At 41.3% G+C, this 24,482-nt stretch overlaps 1 protein-coding gene across 2 annotated transcripts in view; it reads right to left on the bottom strand.

The window, feature by feature from the left end:
* The window catches only part of LOC124544946 (protein HIRA-like), a 205,381-nt gene that overhangs the window by 56,349 nt on the left and 124,550 nt on the right, over positions 1-24,482 (bottom strand). For both annotated transcript variants that reach the window (XM_047123692.1, XM_047123693.1), the window contains one exon: positions 23,779-23,998. In XM_047123692.1, the coding sequence (XP_046979648.1) occupies positions 23,779-23,998 (220 nt within the window). The remainder of the gene's footprint in view (positions 1-23,778; positions 23,999-24,482) is intronic.

Here is a 24,482-nt window from a genome sequence, read left to right as displayed (position 1 = left end):
GTACTCAGCGCCAGCCTTCGGTTTGGCTCCCGTCTCCTCACGTGCAACCAGCCCTCCAGCCAGTTATCATTCGCTCATCCACAGTACACAGAGATGGTTAGGTGGTTTGGGGAGAGGGTTGCGAAACCACATAGTGACACTACACTCCTGGCATCTCACAGTCAGAAACAGAAACACACGTTTTCAACAGATGTCAATAGCAGTTGCATGAGGATCTGTCAGATCCAACGATGTGCATCTGCTGAGCCATGCCTTCAGTGGCTGTGACTAAGAGTATCTTCTGCTGCCATGATATAGGATGGCTGGTGGCAGCTGCCCTGCCCAGTCTCAATCACAGTCTTCAGTGTTAGTCAGCCTTCGAAAGTTCACTTGTGCGTTAGTAACAAGAGGCTCACACTGCACAATGCTTTTTTCTTCTTGTAACAGCTTAGCTGGACTTTACTACTGTTTATTCTTTTGTAAAGTTTCTTCACAACACTTGAAGAAAGTTACAAATTAAGTAGAACATCTTTTTACTGTATTTACATGTTCACTGTTAATTTCTGCTCCTGATGATGATGATGATGATGATGATGATGATGATTCGAGGTGAGGGGCGCTCAACATCATAGTTATCAGCGCCCTGATGAAAAGTCAGCATGCTAATCTCATGGGTGGGGATGAAGGCTGATCCCACATGTGGAGCAGTTTATAATGTATTAAAGTCTGCCTCCCTTCACCACCAATTTAGGGATGAGGCCTGACAGTTCACAAAATTTCACCACAGGAATCGGCATCTGCGAGGATGGTGGGCAGATCTCCATCGAGACAAAGGGCCGCCCTAATATCAGTATACAGGGTGTCCCAGCTATCTTGTCCACCCAAAATATCTCTGGAACAATAACAGCTATTGGAAAACGACTTTCACCGGTATCAATGTAGGGCTGGGGCCAATGAATGTACATATTTGGAAACATTCTAAAACGAAAGCATATGTGTTTTTTAACACAAACTTATGTTTTTTTAAATGTACCTCCTGCATTTTTTCTTCAGCAATCCATAGCATGACAAAGCACATACACAATGGTATTGACTGCATCGCAATATTCCCATTACATCCCGAGATATTACGACGTGAAGTTGACGCTTGAAACACCCGACATGCGCTGCTAGCGCACGTCCTGAGGCTCAAGCGTGAACCCCATGCTGCCCGTAATCGCGATGTGATTGACATACGTAATCACACTTCCATATTTATCAAGAGGTCCGAAACGAATAATACGGTCTGCTGCGCGATTACGGGCAGCATGGGGTTCACGCCTGAGCCTCAGGACGTGCGCTAGCAGCTCATGTCGGGTGTTTCAAGTGGCAACTTCGCGTCTCAATATCTCGGGATGTAATGGGAATATTGCGATGCAATCAACGCCATTGTGTATGTGCTTTGTCATGCTATGGATTGCTGAAGAAAAAATATAGGAGGTCCATTTAAAAAAACATAAGTTTGTGTTAAAAAACACAAATGCTTTCGTTTTAGAATGTTTCCAAATATGTACATTCATTGGCCCCAGCCCTACATTGATACAGGTGAAAGTCGTTTTCCAATAGCTGTTATTGTTCCAGAGATATTTTGGGTGGACAAGATTGCTGGGACACCCTGTATAATACATATGTTGCCAGAATACGCCGAACTGAAAGTGGCATGCCACGAATTTCACAGAGTGGTGGATCCTCCCACTGGAGGAGGAAGCCCTGTGTTAAGGGGCTATGTCCAATCTGCAGTCTGGTAAGCAGAACCTCCTTCCAGTGTTGAGGCTGACAAAGTCTGCCATGCCTGTGTGATCGATTTGAGTGAGTGCAGTTTGTTTTCTGTCACCTGCAACCATTCAGTCTCCCACTGACACAAGATGCGTCTATCAGAAAATGAGATGATAGTGTGCAACTGGATGAGATATTGATGGACAGCACCATGTCGACATGCTTCCTTTGCAGCTTTATCAGCCATGTCGTTTCCCTGTGTCCCAATGTGGCCAGGTACCCAGCAAAAAGATCACCTCCTTGCCATGATGTTGGAGCTGCTGTAAGGAGTCATGGATGAGCTGAATCATATGGTCTACTGGATACATTTGGTGAAGTCCTTGGAGTGCACAAAGTGAGTTGGAACAGACAAGAAAATTTGTACAGTGGTGTCTGTAAACGCTCTCTAGTGCAATTGGAATGCCATATAATTCCGCATCATAATTTGTAAATTCTTCCGGAAGACATACTTTAAAAACTCTATCAGAGAAAACAGCAGAACAACTGAGGACATTCTCTTGCTGGAATCCGTATTTACTCGAATCTAAGCCGCACTTTTTTTCTGGTTTTTGTAATCCAAAAAACCGCCTGCGGCTTAGAATCGAGTGCAAATTAAGCGGAAGTTCTGAAAAATCTTGGTAGGTGCCGCCACAACTAACTTCTGCCGGAACTTTTTTCTCCGCCCCGAGTTTCGACCACTGCATTTTCATTTTCATACATTATCCAACGAAGTAAATACAAATTAAGTATTGTTCATCTTCGAATTTAGCAGCATTTCAATGTACCACAAAAATCCAACTGGCAAGACTGTTTGGGATGTTTGTCAATATGGCCAACTATATGTTCTGAATTTTTTCTTACCTATGAGAAGAGATGGTTGCTAATAGGAACTTTTATGAATTGTGAATCACATGCAATATTCTCTTCACCATAATAATAATACGAATATAAACATTTTGCCATGTATTCTTCCGTGTTTGCTATTATCTCATTAAAAACCTGTCTGCCTAATAAACTACGAAACTAGAGTGAGACAACAGCAAACGCGGAAGAATATACATATCATGTCATGTTTATATTCGTATTATTCTTGTGCCTAATAGTGATACAGCCAGAAATGAAGCACAGTAATTGACTAGATTTTTAAATCTAAGATGACTCTAATTTCAGTGCAGAATGTAATGTACTAAAGAGGCGTCTGCAAAGATTTTCAAACGGAGAAAAATTTTCGCTAAAGTCTCGTTCAGAACATCATCTATCATACGCATTCTATTATTTGGTTCTTGTTGACCATTATCAAAGAAAGCAGCAGTGTAAGTAACAACAAATAGCAGTCTCTTGCCATTGTTTCGCTAATGAGACGATTCTTCTCTCTCTCTCTTTATTTATTTATTTTTTTATTGTAAGCGGCGGTAGCTTGCACAAAAGCAAGCCATGCCACAAGCGGCGACAGGCTGCAAACACAGAATGCAATAAATAATGCATGACACAGTATAGTAATACATTTTTAGCTTAGAGTGACGTAAACACCTATAACAAAGGGAACGGCACTAATCAAATCAAAGAAAAATAAGCAATCAATTCAAACCACACAAAGCACGTGAAAAAGGAAGGGTACCCGAATAAATACGGACAGAGTGCCTGACGCATAGCAATGGCTACCTGGTATAGCTTAACTGCCAAGCTTACGACTCGAACCAAACTACTGTAGCTGTATCGTCATTCATTCGACCTAAATCGTGTCTCATATTACAATAGACCAACATTGTTTCGATTTGGAGGTGCGGCACTAAAACTTTTCTGTCCCCTTGAATTTCGAGTCTCATTTTTCAGGTGCGGCTTAGATTCGAGTAAATACGGTAAACTGTGATGAAACTTTGGTACGTACTTGGAGTGGACAAAAACAAAATTGTAAAAACATAATCTGGAGTACAAGTTTTCTTGTACTGTGTCAAGCTTAAAATCACTTTGGGCCTCTGAAGACACCAAAGCGGCAATGCGTTCCATCCCTGGGTGCGTATTTTGATGCTTGATATCCAGGTCCTTGAGACAGTTTGTAGCATGTTTCCCAAATGGCTTGGTCGCATGGGGCTGATTCCTGAACAGCCATTCAAAGGTGTGTTGGCCCACATCATTAAATGTGAATGACTGAGGTGATTCTGAGATTTTCAGCACCTGCTGAGCCAAAAGGATATGTCACTGAATCCAAGTGGTGGTTCACCAGCCACTGCACACAGACTCTGAAGTGGGCTGGTCTGAAAGGCACCAGTTGGTATCCAAATGTCTTCATGGTGGACAGTGTCTAACATCTTGAAGTAGGAAGTATGGGCTGATCCGTAGACTACGCTGCCATACTCTAAATGTGACTGAACAAATGCGCTATAAAACTTCAAAAGGCAGGACCTGTGGAAGTAAGCAGATGCAGACTGGTTTTTCCTGGACCAGGACCTGTGATTCTTTCAAATGCAAGTGATATCCATTTAAATTCCACTGCAACACAAATGTCCCTGTGGAGGCCACTGTTTAGTGAAGGTTGTTCTTATCTTTCTTCCTCAGAAGTAGTGATTTACAGGGGAGATCAGAGGGAACATTTGCTGGTTCCCGACTCTCTGGTTCCTGTAGCTGGAAATCCATATCCTCAAGAGCAGAGTCCCCCATCAGAGAGGGAGAGAGCTCATCAATTTAAAGGTTTAACTACCACTTTCTTGGATTTGGAACTACTTTTCGAAGGATGTTTTTCTTTACTTATGGGAGGAGCTGTTTGCTTGGGTTGTGGGGATGGCTTAGTTGGCTTCTGATGTGGGGTAGTGGTATGTGGCTTAGGTGGTAAGCCCATTGCTGACAGTTACCAAATGACTTCTGCTTCAAGTGTAGCATTTCCCCACAGGTTAACCGACAAGTGCATGTGCTCATATTGGAATCTGTGGTCTGAGTTTGTGTGAAGGCGTCACACTTAACAATTGGTGTCTTAAGGGCTGATGCAAGAAGCAGCAGCAAAACCCGGAGGTTGCATAGCTTTGATAGCTTTTTTCAACTTCACCATAAGGTATGCGTCTCTTGACCTTCAACTGCTGAATTTTACTCTTCTTGTTGTAAATCTCACTCTTTCTGCTCCATACTGGGTGATTCCCGGAGGAGGTTACACATTTTGGAGGAGGTGTACAAGAATTGCCTGATTTGTGAGCTGAACCACCACAACTGCTACACTTAGCCTGCCCATTACATCTCACAGTGGTATGGCCAAATCGTTGACATTTTTAACATATCATTGGATTAGGAACAAACGGTTGAATGTTAAGATGGATACAGCCTGCAAGGATAAGTTCAAGTAATTCCTGGGTACTATATGTTACAATAAATGTTGCCAATTTTTCCAATTTGCCGTTGACTCTCCTCATATAGTTCTGCACTTCCGTGATGCCCATATTTTTCCATTTAGAACTCCACAGGGTCCACCTCCATTATGTCAGAGCAGGTGCCCGCTCCTTACTAAAGTTAAGGGTGTTATACAACTCCGTCTCAACTGGGTAGTCACCTAAGGCCTTACATCCCAGAAGCTTAAAGCTTAGATATCTGATTTGAATTAGCAGTTTCAACTAGAAGTGTTCCATTACGAAGTTGTCTGGCACTTTTTAGAGACCCAGAAATACCTTCCAATGCCTTGTGAACATACAAAGGGGAGATCTTCTCAAAGGTTCCCTCTGTTCGCTTGATTACAATGAAAGTGTTATGGCACACTAATGCTCTGTTACTACGATTCTGGGACTTCTTTTTAGGAGGACTGACCAACCGAGCTCTCTTGGAGGATTGGGTGTAAGCACTACCTGACGGTACACCTGCCCCGTCAGTAGTAGTAGTTCGATGAGACTGTTCCATAGGATCCCACAAGATGCTATGGTAACAACTGTCAACTCAGGCGGAGCCCTACGTGCCTGAGCAAGCCTTGTACAACTGGGGGAGGGGCAGCAGGTGCCCCAGAGGTTTCCCACTAGAGACTGTTTTACCTCAACATCCATTCACCTCATCAATATGTAGCACACCTTGAGGTTGGGGGGCTTTTTATAAAGGTGTGTATACCTTCCTCATGGTCCAGGCGGTGAATCCGAAACCCCCGTTCTCCGAAACAGACAACATTCCACCACTGCGCCACTCGGTGGTCGCTGAAGCATGCCCAGAGCTCAGGAACCCTGGGGTCGCCTATCCTGTACTCAGCAAATGAATGCTGAGCCCCTATGGAGATTTCTGCTCCTGTCCACGTTCCTAGGACGACAGATGCTGCACCACTCTGTAGCCCATCTCCCCTTACAGTTGTGTATGAAATACTGTACAACAATTTAGAATGAATTGTCTGAATGTGCCTCCCAGCAATGTTATTTATCTTAATTCATAAGTGTGGTTACCAAGCGTGTCAGTTTCATTTCTATCCTCTCCCTTTCTTTCTGAGAATTTTGAGATGTTTACTTCATGGATTTTATTGTAATATACGTATGAAGTGTGATTTAATTCTACTGTTAACTGAAATGACCCCACTCACAGAAGACTTTTGCCCAGTTGATCTGAGAATTTAAAAGGGAAGACATTACAGTTTTTGTGGTTACTATGTCATTTTGATACACATCTTTTTGGGATTGCTTTTATTGATATTTGATAACTGTAACCAAGTAGAAAAGGTTGATGAAAGTTGTGTGACCATTTAAACATATTTGCACCGCCACAATAATCACACACTTCCACTTCTCACACTGTTGCTACTGCTAAACCATCATTTCAAATAGCAGGGGCAGCAGGGGGTCAAACAGTCTAGAGGAGAAAGCACAGTAGAAATCTTTGGGTAACAAATGAGATACTGAAATTAACTGATCAAAGGAGAAAATGGTGCAAACAAAACAGGCAAAAAGGCATACAGACATCTAAAAATTGAGATTGACAGAAAGTGCTAAATGGTAAAACATAAATGGTTAGAAGAGAAATGCTAAGGTTGATACATGTTGCAAAGAGGCTAATTCAGCAGATCCTTGGAGAAAAGAGAAGCACCTGTATGATTATTAAAATCTGACATGGGAAACCAGAACTACGCAAAGAATTGGAGATTGAAAGGTTGAAGGAAAGTTTGAAAGAATGTGTTACAGGAGTTAGGCAATGGAAACAAACTTGAATACAATATTATATATATGAAAGAGGAAGATGAGAAATGATATTGTGAAAAAAATTTGACAGAGCACAACATTTTCTTGGAATTATTAAGATACTTAGGACAGCCAGCCATAGCAACACTATGGGCTTTGTGTCCAAGATATATGAGACAGGCAAAATACCCTCAGATTTCAAGAATAATTTCAGTTCAAAAAATGTTGGTGCTGACAAGTATGAACCATCGGTTTAGAAAGTCATGGTTGCAAAATACTGGCACAGACAATTTACACAAGAATGGCTAATTCTCAGGGAAGATCTGGACAAATATAGGAATATGCAAGGCAATAGTGACCCTATCTATGATTTATCCTACAAGACAAGTTGAAGAAAGGCAAAGCTATACTTATAGCATTTTTGGTTATCTCCAACTTGTACAGAAATCAAAGTCCAGTTATAAGAGTTTAAGGACATGAAAGAGAAGCAGTAGTTGGAAAAAGGAGTGAGACAAGACTGTAGCCTATCCCTGGTGTTATTCAATCTGTACACCGAGCAAATAGTACAGGAAAGCAAGGAGAAATCTGGGGAAGAGAAATGAAGTTCAGTGAGAAGAAATAAAACCTCTTGAGGTCTGTCACTGACATTATAATTCTGTCACAGATGGGAAAGGGCCTGGAAAATCATATGAATGTAATGGGCAGTGTTTTGAACAGGGTTGGTTTGTTTGTTTTGTCTTAGGGCATTGGAACAACTAGGGTCATTCACGCCCCTGTCAAAACTATAGAACAGAGGACACAGAGGAGTTTAAAAGTGACTACACATCAATCTCAATCCATGTAAGAGAAGACAGCTAAAATCAGGAATGTGGAGAAAGGTCTATAAAATAGACCATAAAGAAATGGAGGTTCATGACTAAATTTTAAATGGCCTTCACCATATTGCTATGACGGGTAAAAAAATAAAACATGGTCGACAGCCCATGTGGCGTTTGCTAAAATGCCCGATAACTCAGGTGGGAAACCCAAGTGGGAATATAAATGGTTAAAAATGGGCATTCCATCAGGAAATGATGGACAGGTAAAACTTTGGTGCAATACGTACAAACTAGTGGGGGAGCACCACTTAACAAATGACAATAAAAAGGAGTGCCCAATACACAACCTAGTGAAAGTGACCTCCTCACAGCGGAAAGGCTGAGAGGAGGTCCGTCCAAGCTGCTGGGAGAGGGTTAATAACCTGTAGCTTATTCCCATGAAGGGAGGACCAGTGGCGATGCCAAAGTGACACCACCTCCTGACAGACAGAAACACAGATACCATCGGAGGGAATACAAGAAATAGTGGGCTAAGGCACGAGGACTGCAGCCTTGGCAACAGTGTCAGCAGCCTCGTTTCCTATCAGACTGACATGACCAGGAACCTGTCTGCCATGATCAGGAACCCACATAAATAGCACAGTGAGCAAACGACAGTTTTCCTGGACCTGCTGCATTAAGGTATGGGCAGTGTATAGTGCACACAGGTTTTGAAGGGCTCTGAGAGAGTCTGAGCAGATGACGCAATTGAAAATGCTGTGTCGCCAGATGTACTCCGTGGCTTGATACAGGGCGAACAGCTCTGTTGTAAATACCGAGCAGTGTGCTGGAAGTCAATACCGAAAAACTTCGAAGCCAATGACGATGGCATACCCGGCACCACAGTTAGTCCGAGAGCCATGAGTGTACACAAAGGTACAGTCGCGAAGTTCCATGTGAAGGTTGTGAAATTGAAGGTGATAGAGCAAGGCTGGTGTAGTGTTCTTAGGAAGCGAGTGAAGACCGAGGTGACCACAGGCTGCCGCATGAAGCCAAGGTGGTGACGGGTTCACACCTACCGGGAAAGTTGCAGGGAGTGAGAAGTTAAGCTGCCGGAGTAAGAGCCGAAAGTGAGCTCCAGAAGGTAACAGAGAAGGTCACGCCCCATATGGCGATCAAAGGTGTCATCGAAGGAGGAGGCGTAGGATGGGTGGTCACCCTTGGCAGACAAATGGCATGCATACCTACTGAGGAGAAAGTCACATTGGTAGGACAGCACTAGGTCAGCAGCTACAGCATACAGATTCTCAATCGGGCTACTGTAAAAGGCACCAGTGGCCAAACAGATGCCACGATGGGGGATAGCATTGAGACAGCACAAGAGGGACGGATGTGCAGATGCATAAACAAAGTACCCATAGTCTAGTTTCAAATGGACAAAGGACTGGTACAAATGGAGACACGTGGTTCGATTGGCACCCCAGGAAGTACCATTGGGGACATGTAGGACATTGAGGGACCATGTACAGCGGGCTGCCAGGTAAGACACGTGGGAGGACCAAGAGTGTTTCCTATTGAGCATTAGCCCCAGGAATTTCGTAGTTTCAACGAACAGAAGAGCAACAGGCCCAAGATGTAAAGAGGGTGGGATAAATCAATTGTGCTGCCAGAAATTCATACAAATGGTTTTGTCAGTGGAAAAATGAAAGCTATTGTTGACACTCCATGAGTAAAAGATGATCAAGACATCGCTGAAGACGCCACTCAATGAGACAGGTCCGAGAAGAACTGCAATAGATGGCAAAATTGTCAACAAAAAGGTAGCCGGAGATGACCAATGGGAGACAGGCCATTATATGGTTAGTGACGATAGCAAGGAGGAGGATGCTAAGGGCGGAACCCTGAGACACATTGTTTTCCTGGATAAAGGTGTCCGGCATGGCAGAACCCACACGGACCATGAAAACTCTGTCTCTTAAAAATTTCTTAGGGAAACAGAGCAGGCGGCCATGAAAGGCCCACAGGCAGAGAGTACAGAGGATACCAGTCCTACAGCAAGTGTCGTAGGCTTTCTCCAAATTGAAAAACATGGCCACAGTCTGGGATTTCCACAGAAAACCATTCCATGTCATGTGTGGACAAAGTGGTCAACTGCAGAACGGTGTGCTCAAAGTCCACACTGTGCAGTGGTTAGTAAATTGCGAGACTTGAGCCACCATACCAGCCAGCCATGAATCGTACATTCCATCATCTTGCAAGCACAGCTGGTGAGAGAGATGGGGCGGTAGCTAGAAGGATGGTGTTTGCCCTTACTGGGCTTAGTTATTGGTATCACAGTGGCTTCATACCAGTGTCTGGGAAATGTGCCGACTGCCCATATGCAGTTTTGAAGCAGACAAGTGCTTGTCTGCAAGAGAAAGGTGCTGCAACATCTGAATGTGAAAAGCGTCTAACCCTGGGGCAAAGGATTAGATGAAGTTAGAGCATGTTCTAGCTCCCTCATAGTAAAGGTGGCATTGTAGCACTCACAATTCTGAAAAGAGAATGATAACGCCCAAGCCTCCTCTGATTGTTTCTATAGAGAAAGGTAGTGTGACAGTGGGAAGAGCAAGAAATTTCCACAAAATGGCTGTCCAAGGTGTTGGAGATAGCAATAGGGTCCATGATGACATCATCAGCTACTGTCAGGCCGGAAATTGGAGAATGAATCTTGGTCCCAAAGAGCCGCTGGAGGTTAGCCCACACAACAGGGAGGGAGTGGCACTGTTAAAAGAACTACTGAATGCAATCCAGCTAGCTTTTTGCTATCCCGAATAACACGATAACACTGTGCAAGCATCTGTTTGTAATGAGCCCAGTTTGCCATCATAGGGTGACTGTCAAAAGTGTGGAGAGTAAGTCTGTGCGCGAATCGCATCGTGGCATGCCTCAGTCCACCAAGAAAGCAGGACACACTGTGGTGAAGAGGAAGTGTGGGGATCTGCAGTGGTAAGGATAATGTTTGTAAGGTAGTCCACCTGGTCAACACAACTGCGGAAATGGTGTTTGTAGTAGGTCGCCAGGGAGGAGTACAGCCACCAGTCGGCCTTAGTAAGCTGCCACTTGGGTGTGCATGCAGGTGGGGTAAGTGTAAGAAAACAGACAGCACACGGGAAATGGTCACTCGAGTAGGTGTCAGAAAGAATGGATCACTCGAGAAAATGGGCAAGCTGGGCACTGCTGAAGGATAGGTCCAAATGGGAACAGGTGTGCGAGGAGTCAGAAAGGATTGTGGGTACTCGCATGTTAAGGCAGAAGAGGTTAAACTGATTACGAAGGTCTGCCAAGAGGACATATCCGACAGGTTCTTGGAGATGGTGCGCATTGAAGTCACCGAGAAGCAGAAATGGGTGAGGTAGCTGCCCAATAAGCTGGAGGAATGCTGCCCTGGTGACATCGAATGACGGAAGGATGTAAATGGATCAAACGGAAAATGTCAGGTGAGGAAGGAAAACTGCAACAGCTTGAAGACAGGCAGTCAGGGAGATGGGTTGACTATGAATGTCATCCCATATGAACAGAGTGTGACTCCCACATGAGGTGGAATGTCGACCTCAGGGGGAGGACAAAACAGACTGTCAAGAAACACAAATGATGACACAATTTTGTTTCCTGAAGGCAGAGTACAAGGGGTTGCTGTAATTCTACAAGCAGCTGTAAATCCTCTTTGTTGGATCAAAGGCTGCAAATATTCCATTGGAGGAGATTCGTGAGGAGGAAAAAATGAAGGAGTGAACAGGGTTGCAAGATGAATAACCTGCAGTACACACTTTGTTGTATCACTTTCATAAAGTAGTACAATACCATCCAGATACTGTCTATATTAAATTACTTTATCAAATGTGTATGGATGTATATCAAAACAACTGTCCTCTAGTTCAAAATGTCAGCCAAGGTTGCCCCTGAACTCCGTAAGATTGGTAACAGTAATTGGGACCTGATGACCATTTTAGCCATTTAGTAATATAGATACTGTTTCACACAATACACAATAATTGTGCATTAAATTAGTATGGCTAGATACATAAGTGAGTAAGGCCTTAGAATCAATCCATTATCTTTTACAATGAAGTGAGAGTATTCATGAGTGACTGTTTGGAAACATATTTGATGTTCATTTTCTTCTATCAGCTACTCAATATCATTGCTTATTCAGTTGTATTCCAACTAAGATTTTCCATTATTGTATGAAATCAGCACTAAAAAATTCATACAAATCAGAGCTTACCAATTTTTGTGTGATATTACTGACCACAAAAGATGGTAAATATTTATTTGGAGTGTTCAAAAAACCATTAACACAGATATAATCACAGAAGTCAACTCTAACTATCACAAAAGCTGCAAAGAGCTTGTTTTAGATTAGTTATCCCTAGGAGCCTACCATTTCTGTTCAAAAATAAAGAAATGCAGAAACTGCATAGCGTACTTACAGAAGTAGCGAAGGTCAATGAATATAAGAACAATAGTGTCAAGAACATGTTTAAGTAGTTAAAAGAAAAGAAAGGACCATACTACGAACATAGAAAAAGAAGAAGCAGAAGAAAGAAGGCTCATGACAAAAAGTGCGCTCACTCACACCAAATTGCTAATAGTTAAAAGTGAATTTAGGCTTTGGTAATACAGGAAAATCAGAAGCAGGAATACGACATAAAATCAGCGAGAGACTTAACAAATTTATGGGCAAGTATAAAATTAATTGTCAGGACTGCTACAAATTTTAAGTTGGTGAAACATGCAGAAATTTTGCTGTCCAATTTAAAAAGTACACGTATGAACGGAAATCCTTTCAGTAATCATCTGAGCTCCCTTAAACATAAAGTGGGACAATACATGGCAATTTAGAAATTTTACATAAGGGAACAAACAGGTACACTTTAAACATATTGCAAGGAATGGAAATCTTTGTTCACAGTAAGAGAGAGCCACAACACTCACTGAAAGAACGAAACATCACATTAAACTGGTATTTTGACATCTTTCAAGAAGGCAAATGTGGCAGACCCATGTTGGAGCTGATGCTTACCTATCTTCCATTGGTACCATTTCACCCACAACAGGTATCATGTAGCCATGAGACCACTCTCAATATCCCAAGTAGTAAACATGGTACCATGAGATGACGAAGGCACTACTGTCCAACATTCCTGTTAATTTAAATATCTCAACCCCTCCCTAATTATACAAATAAAAAAAAGTTTTTATGACTGTGTAGTATTCTTATTTTAGGTACATTTAGCTTTTACATTCTGTTGCATAGCAGGTCTGACTCCTGGGGTGTACATACAAATTTTTAAAGTTGTGACTTGACACAGACGGCACATCATCAGAGCTGGCTCATATCTTATGTCACAAGCAGTATCTGGGGCACAGAAGGAATTGTATTGAATCATATTATTCTTTTCTTTTCTTTTCTTTTCTTATATATAAGCTATATGTAAACTGAATGAATTACACACACAGCCAAAAGTAAATTAATGGGTTGTTTTATGCAAGGATAATGTTTTGATACATCGTTCAATACCTGTATGAAACAAAGTAAGAAATATGCTCTTCAATTCATTAATTCATGTATCTTCATCTTTTTGTTTCAGAAAGTGGTAGCATACAGACGTATGCTTGGTTCTGTCGTAGCAGCATCGTTAAAAATGTGTATTTTAACCATTCATTAAAATATTACGATAAATTATTAGAAAAAGAATATTTGCTCACACAGTTAAGAGTTCAAATCCTCTGCTCATCATTTCACTTGCCGCCAAGATCCTGCATCAAGAGATTCGGTGCAGACAACAATAATTCACACAGTATCCGAAAGAGCATTCCTTTATCTAGATGTCACAATCAAGGCTACACACAATGGAATTAATGTGAAGATCAACAATTTCAATGGTTGCAGTGATTATCTGGTACCGCATACTACTGGAAGCAGCAGTATGTAATGCAAATTATGTCTATTGAATGTAATGATATTAAAGGTCTGTTAATATTGTTAAAAGTTAAAGTTTACCCAAGATTATGCACATATTCTAAATTATCTTCAAAGTTTTTCCAATTATTCACACAATTATTAATCCATTTCCACATCTGCACACATACCTATTCAGAATGCACTGTTCCAGAAGACTAGGCACCACATTTCCACACTGAGCCGAGCCATAATTAATACATGCAAATAATGCAGTATGACAGCACCTAATGTGTTACTCTGTGAGTCTTGCAATATGGAGCCATAATATGTAACATCTAAGCTCAGCTTATTCAAGGCATTATTGCACTGAAGAAAAATATGAAGGCAAGGGGAACTGACAATAACTGAGACACCATGTTGGGAGCAAGTCTGCTATCATCTCCAGATAATGAGAGCAAATGACCATATCACCAGCCTTGATGACATTATGTCCAGCTTAAGTACGACCGTTTCAGAAAGCCTCAGTCTCGATGTGTGGTGATCCCACCTGCATCTCTGATTACGACGGAATGACAGTCTCGCTATTTAAAGGAGGACTCAATTGGTGAATCGTAATGTGCTGACTGCTGCCAAAATAAGAGACCACATTCAGACAGCTGCCACTGCGGTATGGTCATTTCTGTGGTACAAGAAGATGTTGGCGAGTCTGAGGCTTCCCCTGGGGAAGGGTTATTCAAGTAACAACAAATTACCACCTACAACATGTTGGGTAACACATTCTCAGATGTTTTTGGACTTCTGCCAGGACTGTGCCACCCAATGGGCACATCTCTCGCAAAGGTCTAAATTATTGTGCACAATGTTCTGCAATGTAGTTAATCTAATATTTAGAGTACCTTCAATGCCACAAATTGTGAGATGAGGATTGTCTCCAATCATTTTCCTCGCAGCATCAGTGTTTTCTTGGATCACTGCCACTGCTAGGTGACCAGGACAAGGTTCATCTTCAGGAGACTCCCAACCTCTTGAAAGCTTATGAAATCAATTTCCAGATTGGCCCTAGACTCACCGTAACGGACAAGGTTGGAGATCTTCTGCATTCAACTTCTTTTTTTGGCCACTGCATGAAAATTGTGGCACGATACAACCATCTCGCACTGTGTCAGACTCGCTCAGCACTGCATGCATCTTCATTCGCCTTCACAACATGGTTTGAAGTCCAGTGGTGGGGGAACTGTTGGGCACATGCTCCAAGGTCGAAAAACAATGCACTTTCAAACTGAAATAATCCCACTGTTGTGCGACTTCCAGTTTCAGAGCTGCTAAAAAACTTTCTGCAAAGCCCTCACAGTACCGTCTTCCTGGCAGTACACTGTGCTGCTGATCTGTGCCTAGGCTTCCTCCTTTAGAATGTCTGCCATTCGTGATATCCTGTTGGCACCTGCTTAAGTGCACAATCATCTTTGAGAGTGCTGGGGTGCACCACACTAATTGCCAGTGAGCCAAAGTAGGCTTGCGCCTACAGATTCCTATTCCAGTTACCTGCCTGACATGGCTACTGGGTCCTGACCTACACAATGGCTGTAACCAAGAAAGCTGTGTGCCTGCATTCCTTGTTGCACTCTGGTATGTGACTCAGCAGGTCTTCCACACCACTAGACAAGACAATCAGTACTGTAAACTCACAAGTAATAAACATGTTTCCAGACACTGCTGTTTCAGTGACACCTTAGGATGCATGACAGCCACCTCCTCCAGTTCCCGAGGTTGACCACCTGCACCACTAGTGTGACCACCTCACATATTTAGCTTCCATGACCATTCTAAATCCTGATCCAAGAGGTAACTGCTACAATACTTAAAAACACTGCTGCTTTTCATAAAATTGTGTCATATTTTAAAGTGGTTCCACTGCCATACTAGTTCACAGAATATTTTATTACATTTATATATTTTGTTTATTTTATAGAATATGACTGTATACCTAATACTAAAACTTTAGATTCTACATTTGAAAGCATTTCTGTTCTAACGCCATTTAACAACCACAGCTAGTTTTACTTCAAGCAGCCTAAATTACTAACAGTGACACTAGTCCATGATACTCCTGTACACTAGAATTTTTGCTAAGTTATTTTGTTTTTGCTGTCCTTTTAATACAGTATGTCTCACTTCTACATACAGGATGGTCCAGGAGGACATCTTTGCTACTTTGAATCATCTCTCCTATTGAATAAGGCTCATAGCTCTTAAGGTACACATTTTAGAACCCATGCTTACTGGACATTTTTTATTGTTTTGGTCCACACTATCACTTCTCAAAATATGGAAAGCAAAGAGTTTGCAGTAGAAGATATTTGTTTTACAGTATTGAAAATAATCAAATGCTCACAGCTCTTCAAGATATGCATCTTTGAGCCCATGTTTACTTGACCTTTTTTGCTTCTAATGATAGTTCTCATCATATTCCCGAATATTTTGTGCTATGTAAGATAACCATTTCACATTGCCCCAGTTTCTGAAGATTTGAGTTTGTGTGTGTGTTTTATGCTAACAGATCCATGTAACTAACTTGGAAACAGCAGCACTTTAAACAATATACATTGCTATTGAAGGGGGAAATTAAATGGAACAAATTATGACAGTTACAATATGCACAAAACCCAATATTACATGATTTTCCCTGCAAGATATTGCTGACAAAATTTTTATAACACATAACTTTAGCTCACAATTGTTACTGTATAGCAGTGGTTTGGAATAATGAACTCCTCTTTCAAAGCACCCTCTTCCTCCTGTAAAGTTCTTATTTATGACAACTGGAATAAACATTGTTCGGAATATGATTATCAGTGGCAGGGGTAAAACACAGGGAGCGAAAAGCTATTTACAATTTTTACAGAAACCAGAAGGCAGTTATAAGAGTCGAGGGACATCAAAGGGAAGCAGTGGTTGGGAAGGGAGTGAGACACGGTTGTAGCCTCTCCCCGATGTTATTCAATCTCTATATTTAGCAAGCAGAGAAGTAATCAAAAGAAAAATTCGGAGTAGGTATTAAAATCCATGGAGAAGAAATAAAAACTTTGAGGTTCGCCAATGACATTGTAATTCTGTCAGAGACAGCAAAGGACTTGGAAGAGCAGCTGAACGGAATGGAAAGTGTCTTGAAAGGAGGGTATAAGATGAACATCAACAAAAGCAAAATGAGGATAATGGAATGTAGTCGAATTAAGTCGAGTGATGCTGAGGGAATTAGATTAGGAAATGAGACACTTAAAGTAGTAAAGGAGTTTTGCTATTTGGGGAGCAAAATAACTGACAATGGTCGAAGTAGAGAGGATATAAAATGTAGACTGGCAATGGCAAGAAAAGCGTTTCTGAAGAAGAGAAATTTGTTAACATCGAGTATTGATTTAAGTGTCAGGAAGTCGTTTCTGAAAATATTTGTATGGAGTGTAGCCCTATATGGAAGTGAAACATGGACGATAAATAGTTTGGACAAGAAGAGAATAGAAGCTTTCGAAATGTGGTGCTACAGAAGAATGCTGAAGATAAGATGGGTAGTTCACATAACTAATGAGGAAGTACTGAATAGGATTGGGGAGAGGAGAAGTTTGTGGCACAACTTGACTAGAAGAAGGGATCGGTTGGTAGGACATGTTCTGAGGCATCAAGGGATCACCAATTTGGTATTGGAGGGCAGCATGGAGGGTAAAAATCGTAGAGGGAGACCAAGAGATGAATACACCAAACAGATACAGGATGTAGGTTGCAGTAGGTACTGGGAGATTAAGAAGCTTGCACAGGATAGAGTAGCATGGAGAGCTGCAACAAACCAGTCTCAGGACTGAAGACCACAACAACAACAAAGATTATCTGAAGTGTTAAACTAAACCATTTTGCAAACAACATTTGTATACCATCAAAAATTCGCCAATGACATTGTAATTCTGTCAGAGACAGCAAAGGACTTGGAAGAGCAGCTGAACGGAATGGAAAGTGTCTTGAAAGGAGGGTATAAGATGAACATCAACAAAAGCAAAATGAGGATAATGGAATGTAGTCGAATTAAGTCGAGTGATGCTGAGGGAATTAGATTAGGAAATGAGACACTTAAAGTAGTAAAGGAGTTTTGCTATTTGGGGAGCAAAATAACTGACGATGGTCGAAGTAGAGAGGATATAAAATGTAGACTGGCAATGGCAAGAAAAGCGTTTCTGAAGAAGAGAAATTTGTTAACATCGAGTATTGATTTAAGTGTCAGGAAGTCGTTTCTGAAAATATTTGTATGGAGTGTAGCCCTATATGGAAGTGAAACATGGACGATAAATAGTTTGGACAAGAAGAGAATAGAAGCTTTCGAAATGTGGTGCTACAGAAGAATGCTGAAGATAAGATGGGTAGTTCACATAACTAATGAGGAAGTACTGAATAGGATTGGGGAGAGGAGAAGTTTGTGGCACAACTTGACTAGAAGAAGGGATCGGTTGGTAGGACATGTTCTGAGGCATCAAGGGATCACCAATTTGGTATTGGAGGGCAGCATGGAGGGTAAAAATCGTAGAGGGAGACCAAGAGATGAATACACCAAACAGATACAGGATGTAGGTTGCAGTAGGTACTGGGAGATTAAGAAGCTTGCACAGGATAGAGTAGCATGGAGAGCTGCAACAAACCAGTCTCAGGACTGAAGACCACAACAACAACAAAGATTATCTGAAGTGTTAAACTAAACCATTTTGCAAACAACATTTGTATACCATCAAAAATTCTCAAAAATATACCTTAAATCACATAGATGGACAAAGAAATTAGGGGTAACAGTTTGTTTGAATGAGGATATCACGTGCAACATTTGTAGAAACACAAAGATAGTATACAACTGATGATACAGTATGAATTCGTGTTCCCAAGTCTTTCACTAAAATTCAAACCACAATGTAAAAACGAGAAAAGTGACAGTAAAACATATTATTTACAAATGGAGAGATTATGGGTAATTAGCCAACTTTTTCTTACAAATTACGAAGATTTTCACTTTCTAGAGAGACATCAAATTCTTAAGTAATAGTGCCCTTAAAATTGTATCAAAAATTATTATGTAACTGATTTGTAATAAACCAAAGTTCTAATCTTGCTGAGGAATGGTAGAATGTCATCATCGAGCACTTTGTGAAATGGTAAGTACATAAGTGCACTGTTAAGTATGAATTATGTCCACAGCTCGTCGTCTTGTGGCTAGCATTGCTCCCTCTGGATCAGGGGGTCCCGGGTTCGATTCCCGGCTGGGTTGGGGATTTTCCTGCCTGGGGACTGGGTGTTTGTGTTGTCCTCATCATTTGATCATCATCATATGTGACTATGGATAGATTGGACTGTGTAAAAAAATTGGACTGTGTAAAAATTGGGACTCTGTATAGGCGCTGATGACCGCGCAGTTGAGTGCGCCAAAAAACCAGTCATCATCATCATCATCATCGTAAGTGTGAATTATACTACTTTTCTTTGCATTCTGGTTGTAATTACACTCATGTTCACAAATTAAGGATAATTGCAGAATGTGGTGCCCCACAACATAGCACTACACAAAACTGGCACTGATAGCATAGGCACATAGGGAACGCACACGACACAGATCTGCAAGTCCACGGTACTGGTGATAAGTTGAGAAAACCGACCCGAAACACATGTGCTACTAGATGCCACTGTTTCCTGCGCATGTACCCCGATATCAGTATGGGATATGATCACCATGCACATGTACTCAGGCCGCACAACAGGTTGGCGTACTCTCGATCAGGTAGTCGAGCAACTGCTGGAGTATAGCCTCCCATTCCTGCACCAGTGCCTGTCGGGGCTCCTGAAGTGTCATAGGGGTTTGAAGACGTGCAGCCATACGTCGACCAAGAGCATCGCAGATGTGCTTGATGTTGGAACAGGCAGGCCACTCCATTCGCCTGATATCTTCTGTTTCAAGGTACTCCTCCATGATGGTAGCTCGGTGAGGCCGTGCATTATCATCCATCAGGAGGAAGGTGAGACCCACTGCACCCCTGAAAAGGTGGACGTACTGGTGCAAAATGACGTCCCGATACACCTGACCCGTTACAGTTTCTCTGTAAAGACATGCAGGGGTTACGTGCACCAATCATAATCCCACCCAACCATCAAACCATGACCTCCAAACATGTCCCTTTCAAGGACATTAAGGAGTTGGTATCTGGTTCTTGCTTCACACCAGATGAAAACCCAGTGGGAATCACTGTTCAGACTATACGTGTACTCGTCCATGAACATAGCCTGGGACCACTGTTTCAATGACCATGTACTGTGTTCTTGATATCAGGGTTTACGGACTCTCCTGTGACCAGGGGTCAGTGGACTGCACCTTGCAGGTCTAGGGGAAAATAAACCATGCCTGTTCCGTCATCTATAAACTGTGTGTCTGAAGACAACTGTTCCAGTGGCTGCAGTAAGGTGCCGAGCAAGGCTACCTGCAGTACTTCGCGGCTATCTGTGGGCACTGATGGTGAGATATCAGTCTTCTTGTGGTGATGTACACTGTGGACATCCCGTACTGTAGAACCTGGACACATTTCCTGTCTACTGGACTCATTGCCATAATCGTGAGATCACACTTTGTGGCACACAGAAGGCCTGTGCTACAACCTGCTGTGTTTGACCAGACTCCAGTCGCCCTAGTATTCTACCCCTCATAATGTCATCAATATGTGCTCTTTGAGCCATTTTCAACACACAGTCACCATTAGCATGTCTGAAAACGTCTGCACACTTACTCGCTGCACCGTACTTTGACATGCACCAACACACCTCTGCGTATGTGAACTCCTGCCAGCACCACCGTGTGATGACCACAGGTCAAATGCACTACACGGTCATACCCTGAGGCGATTTAAACCTGCAAATCGCTCACCAGAGCGTTGTTTCTCCATGTATCAGCATTATCCTTAATTTATGAGCATGAATGTAGATTATCAACCTGTTAGGCTCCACTGTGTGTGTGTGTGTGTGTGTGTGTGTGTGTGTGTGTGTGTGTGTGTGTGTAAAATAATTCCTGAAGACCCCTGAACTTCTTACACTTACTAAGTCAGTTATTTGCCAATGACGATTTCTGAGTTGTGATAATAGTCTGAAGAAGCTTCAAGCCCAAGGAATACAGTGTAGGAGACAAGATGTGTCAACCAATCCTTAATAGTCTGTCGAAACTGGATGTATCACCCAACACTTTATAGTTTCTCAATATTGGTAAATGACACATGGCTCTACTCTGGTTTTTATCACAGAAAGCGACACATTCCTCTGATTTGTGACTTTTTAATGTTTAGTCGAGTCATGATAACTATGAGCAATTCACAAGTAAATTTACTCTCAGACAATGAAAAGACAGCATCAATGTTTTGCCATCACAAAGATAGGATGGAGTTCTTCACATGGAACCCTGCCTCAGAATCTCCACAACAACTCACTGTATTTACTCGAATCTAAGCCGCACTCGAATCTGAGCCGCACCTGAAAAATGAGACTCAAAATGAAGGAAAACAAAAAAAAATTCGCGAATCTAAGCCACACCTGAAATTTGAGACTCGAAATTCAAGGGGAGAGAAAAGTTTTAGGCTGCAGCTCCAATTCGAAACAAAGTTGATCCATTGTAATATGAGACACAATTTAGGTCGAATGAATGACGATACAGCTACAGCAGTTTGGTTCGAGTCGTAAGCTTAGCAGTTAAGCTTTACCAGGTAGCCATTGTTATGCATCAGGTGCTCCATCCGCATTTATACGGGAACTCTTCCTTTTTCACGTACTTCGTCTGGTTTAAATAGATTGCTTATTTTTCTTTGATCTGATAAGTGCCATTCTCTTTGTTATAGGTGTTTACGTCACTCTAAGCTGAAAATGCATTATTGTACTGTGTCATGCACTGTTTGTCGCATTCTGATAATGTGGCTTGGCTTGCTTTTGTACATGCTACCGCCACTTACAATTTAAAAAAAAAAGAGAGAGGAATTGTCTCATTAGCGAAACAATGGCAAGAGACTGCTATTTGTTGTTACTTACACTGCTGCTTTCTTTGATAATGATCAACAAGAACCAAATAATAGACAGCGTATGATAGAAGGTGTTCTGAACGAGAGTTTAGCAAAAATTTTTCTCTGTTTGAAAATCTTGGCAGACACCTCTTTAGTACATTACACTCTGCACTGAAATTAGAGTCATCTTAGATTTAAAAATCTAGTAAATTGCTGTGCTTCATTTCTGACTGTATCACTATTAGGCATAAGAATAATACGAATATAAACATGACATGATATGTATATTCTTCCGCATTTGCTGTTGTCTCACTCTAGTTTCGTAGTTTATTAGGCAGACAGGATTTAAATGAGTTAGCAGCAAACATGAAAGAATACATGGCAAAATGTTTATATTCATATTATTCTCATGGTGAAGAGAATACTGCATGCGATTCACAATTCATAAAAGTTCCTATAAGGAACCATCTTCTCACAGGTAGGATAAAATTCAGAATGTAGAGTTGGCCATATTTTGTCAAACATCCCAAACAGTCTTGCCAGTTGGATTTTCGTAGTACATTGAAATGCTGCTACATTCGAAGATGGACAATACGGAACTTGTATTTACTTCGTTGGATAACGTATGAAAATGCAGTGGTCGAAGGTGCTCGTCTTCCACCTTTTTTTTTTTTGCAGAGAGTTTGGCGCCAGTATTTATCTTTGTGCCTCCAAAGCATGCCTGTGTAGTGCTACATATATCCGACGGCAGAAGTTAGTTGTGGCGGCAACTACCAACATTTTTCAGAACTTCGGCGTACTTCGCACTCGATTCTAAGCCGCAGGTGGTTTTTTGGATTACAAAAACCAGAAAAAAAGTGCAGCTTAGATTCCAGTAAATACGGTACATCTCTGCCCTGAAGAAGTTTTCACACTCTATATTAGCACAAAAGACTCACTTTTTCCCTCGCTAGGACACATCTACACAGGAATTATGTGGTCTTATTTGTGTTTTCAAAGCAGATAGTAGATGAATTGGAGACATAAATCTGGTTAATGTCAGCTCATGTGGCACCAAAACACTGTAGTATTTCAAGTGCAAACTCTCTTTTACTTTAGTTAGGAGTACGATAAGTGCTTCAACAAATCTGACTTTAGCTATTTAGGGGTTTTATCACTCTCTTAACAACTCTAACTTCATTATTTCTTGTTGAGTTAATGGAGAGACATAAGTCATTAATAATGGCACCTTGAACACAAAGTAAGGGAAGCAGAACAGTTGACAGCAACTGTAGCAAGTTTTGACACAACTGTGCAGCTTCTATGAGACCTTGGAGCTCATTCTTAGGGTTCTGTACCGTAATTGGTAGAAACAGAATTCTAAGAGGAGCATTTTGTTGTCCAGCTGTCCGTTAAAACCCCCCTCCTCTCAGGAACAATTAGATGTATCATTTTGAAATTTTATGTCAAATACTAAGGTCTATGGATCCTCCTCTCCTTGACACAGCTAAAAAGAATCAACAAAACTCAAATAGACAAGCAAGCACTCACAAAGAGACTGTGCAAAATGTAACCTCCAACATGTGCAATCCAGTTGTGCAGATTAACTGAGAGTACAGTGAGTGAAAAATAAACCAACACTGAGTCTTTAACCAAATGAATGTCAGACAGTCTATATTACTCCCATCAAAATAATGAGCCCTGACATTGCTTGGATTCTGAGGAACAGTACATTGTGTGTTTTAAATAGTTTTGGTATGCACTAAATGACTAATATTTACCCATGCACATTACAATACAATGAGTTACTGCTAGTACTTGTTACTGAATATCAAATGTTTTTTGGAATATGAACTCCCCTTATATAGCCCCCATTTCCTCCTGTAAAGCCCTTATTTATGACACAACTGGAATAAACATACCTAACTAGATATACGATTATCTTATATGTTTAACTAAACCATTTTTTGGGTAAAGACTTATTTCACGTTCTTCATTTAGTTATAATTTCAATTAACAAATAATATACTTAGAAAATAGTCTTAAGATTGTTCTCAGCCAATCCTCTGCAACTGTAATGAAATATTAATGTGATGCTACGGTACCTGTTTTCAAATCAAGCAGATGGAGCATAGCATCTTGGCACGCAATAGCAATAACCTGGTTATTGGCAGCTACTCCAGCTGCCGGAGAACCCAACACAGCCTCCCAGTCTGGTGGCTGTTCAGTGTCTGCTACACTGCACACACAGACCCGTGTCAGTGGACCATGTGGAGTGTTGAGAGCACCATTCGATACTTCTAATCGTTTACGCCCTCCCAACAGCTGGAAACATAATTGTTAGGTACAGTACAAATAATTAAATGGAATTAAATCTTTATCTCAGACATATGAAAATGCGAATTTATGAACACTTGTCAATGAAAGAGAGATTAAATTAGCAAATTGGGTGTAGAATGAAATTTTGTTTATGATTTCAAGAGTGATGCAGTAAATTCCTTACCAAAAAGATTGAATTACAGGGGAAACTGCCTGAAACAATAAATATGCAGCATTTAAGGATAAAACAGGACCCTCAAGTTTTACACAGAAGTAACTCCATTCTAATTACAAACAATGATTAAATGAGTAAACTCATTATGCTGACTCACATGAAAAATACAAGTATTGTGTACTTAGGCTTTACCACATTAAGCAGCACATATTTCCTGTATCTATCGGCTGAACAGACCATAGCATCCAATTAAAAATGGTTCAAATAATGGATTTGTAGGATGTTGACTAGTGATTTTGGCAAACTGCTCACAGA

This window comes from Schistocerca americana, chromosome 8 (assembly GCF_021461395.2).
Source record: "Schistocerca americana isolate TAMUIC-IGC-003095 chromosome 8, iqSchAmer2.1, whole genome shotgun sequence".
NCBI classification, from domain to species: domain Eukaryota; kingdom Metazoa; phylum Arthropoda; class Insecta; order Orthoptera; family Acrididae; genus Schistocerca; species Schistocerca americana.
The sequence above is the reverse complement of the archived record's forward strand: the minus strand, read 5'-3'. Positions and strand labels throughout refer to the sequence as shown.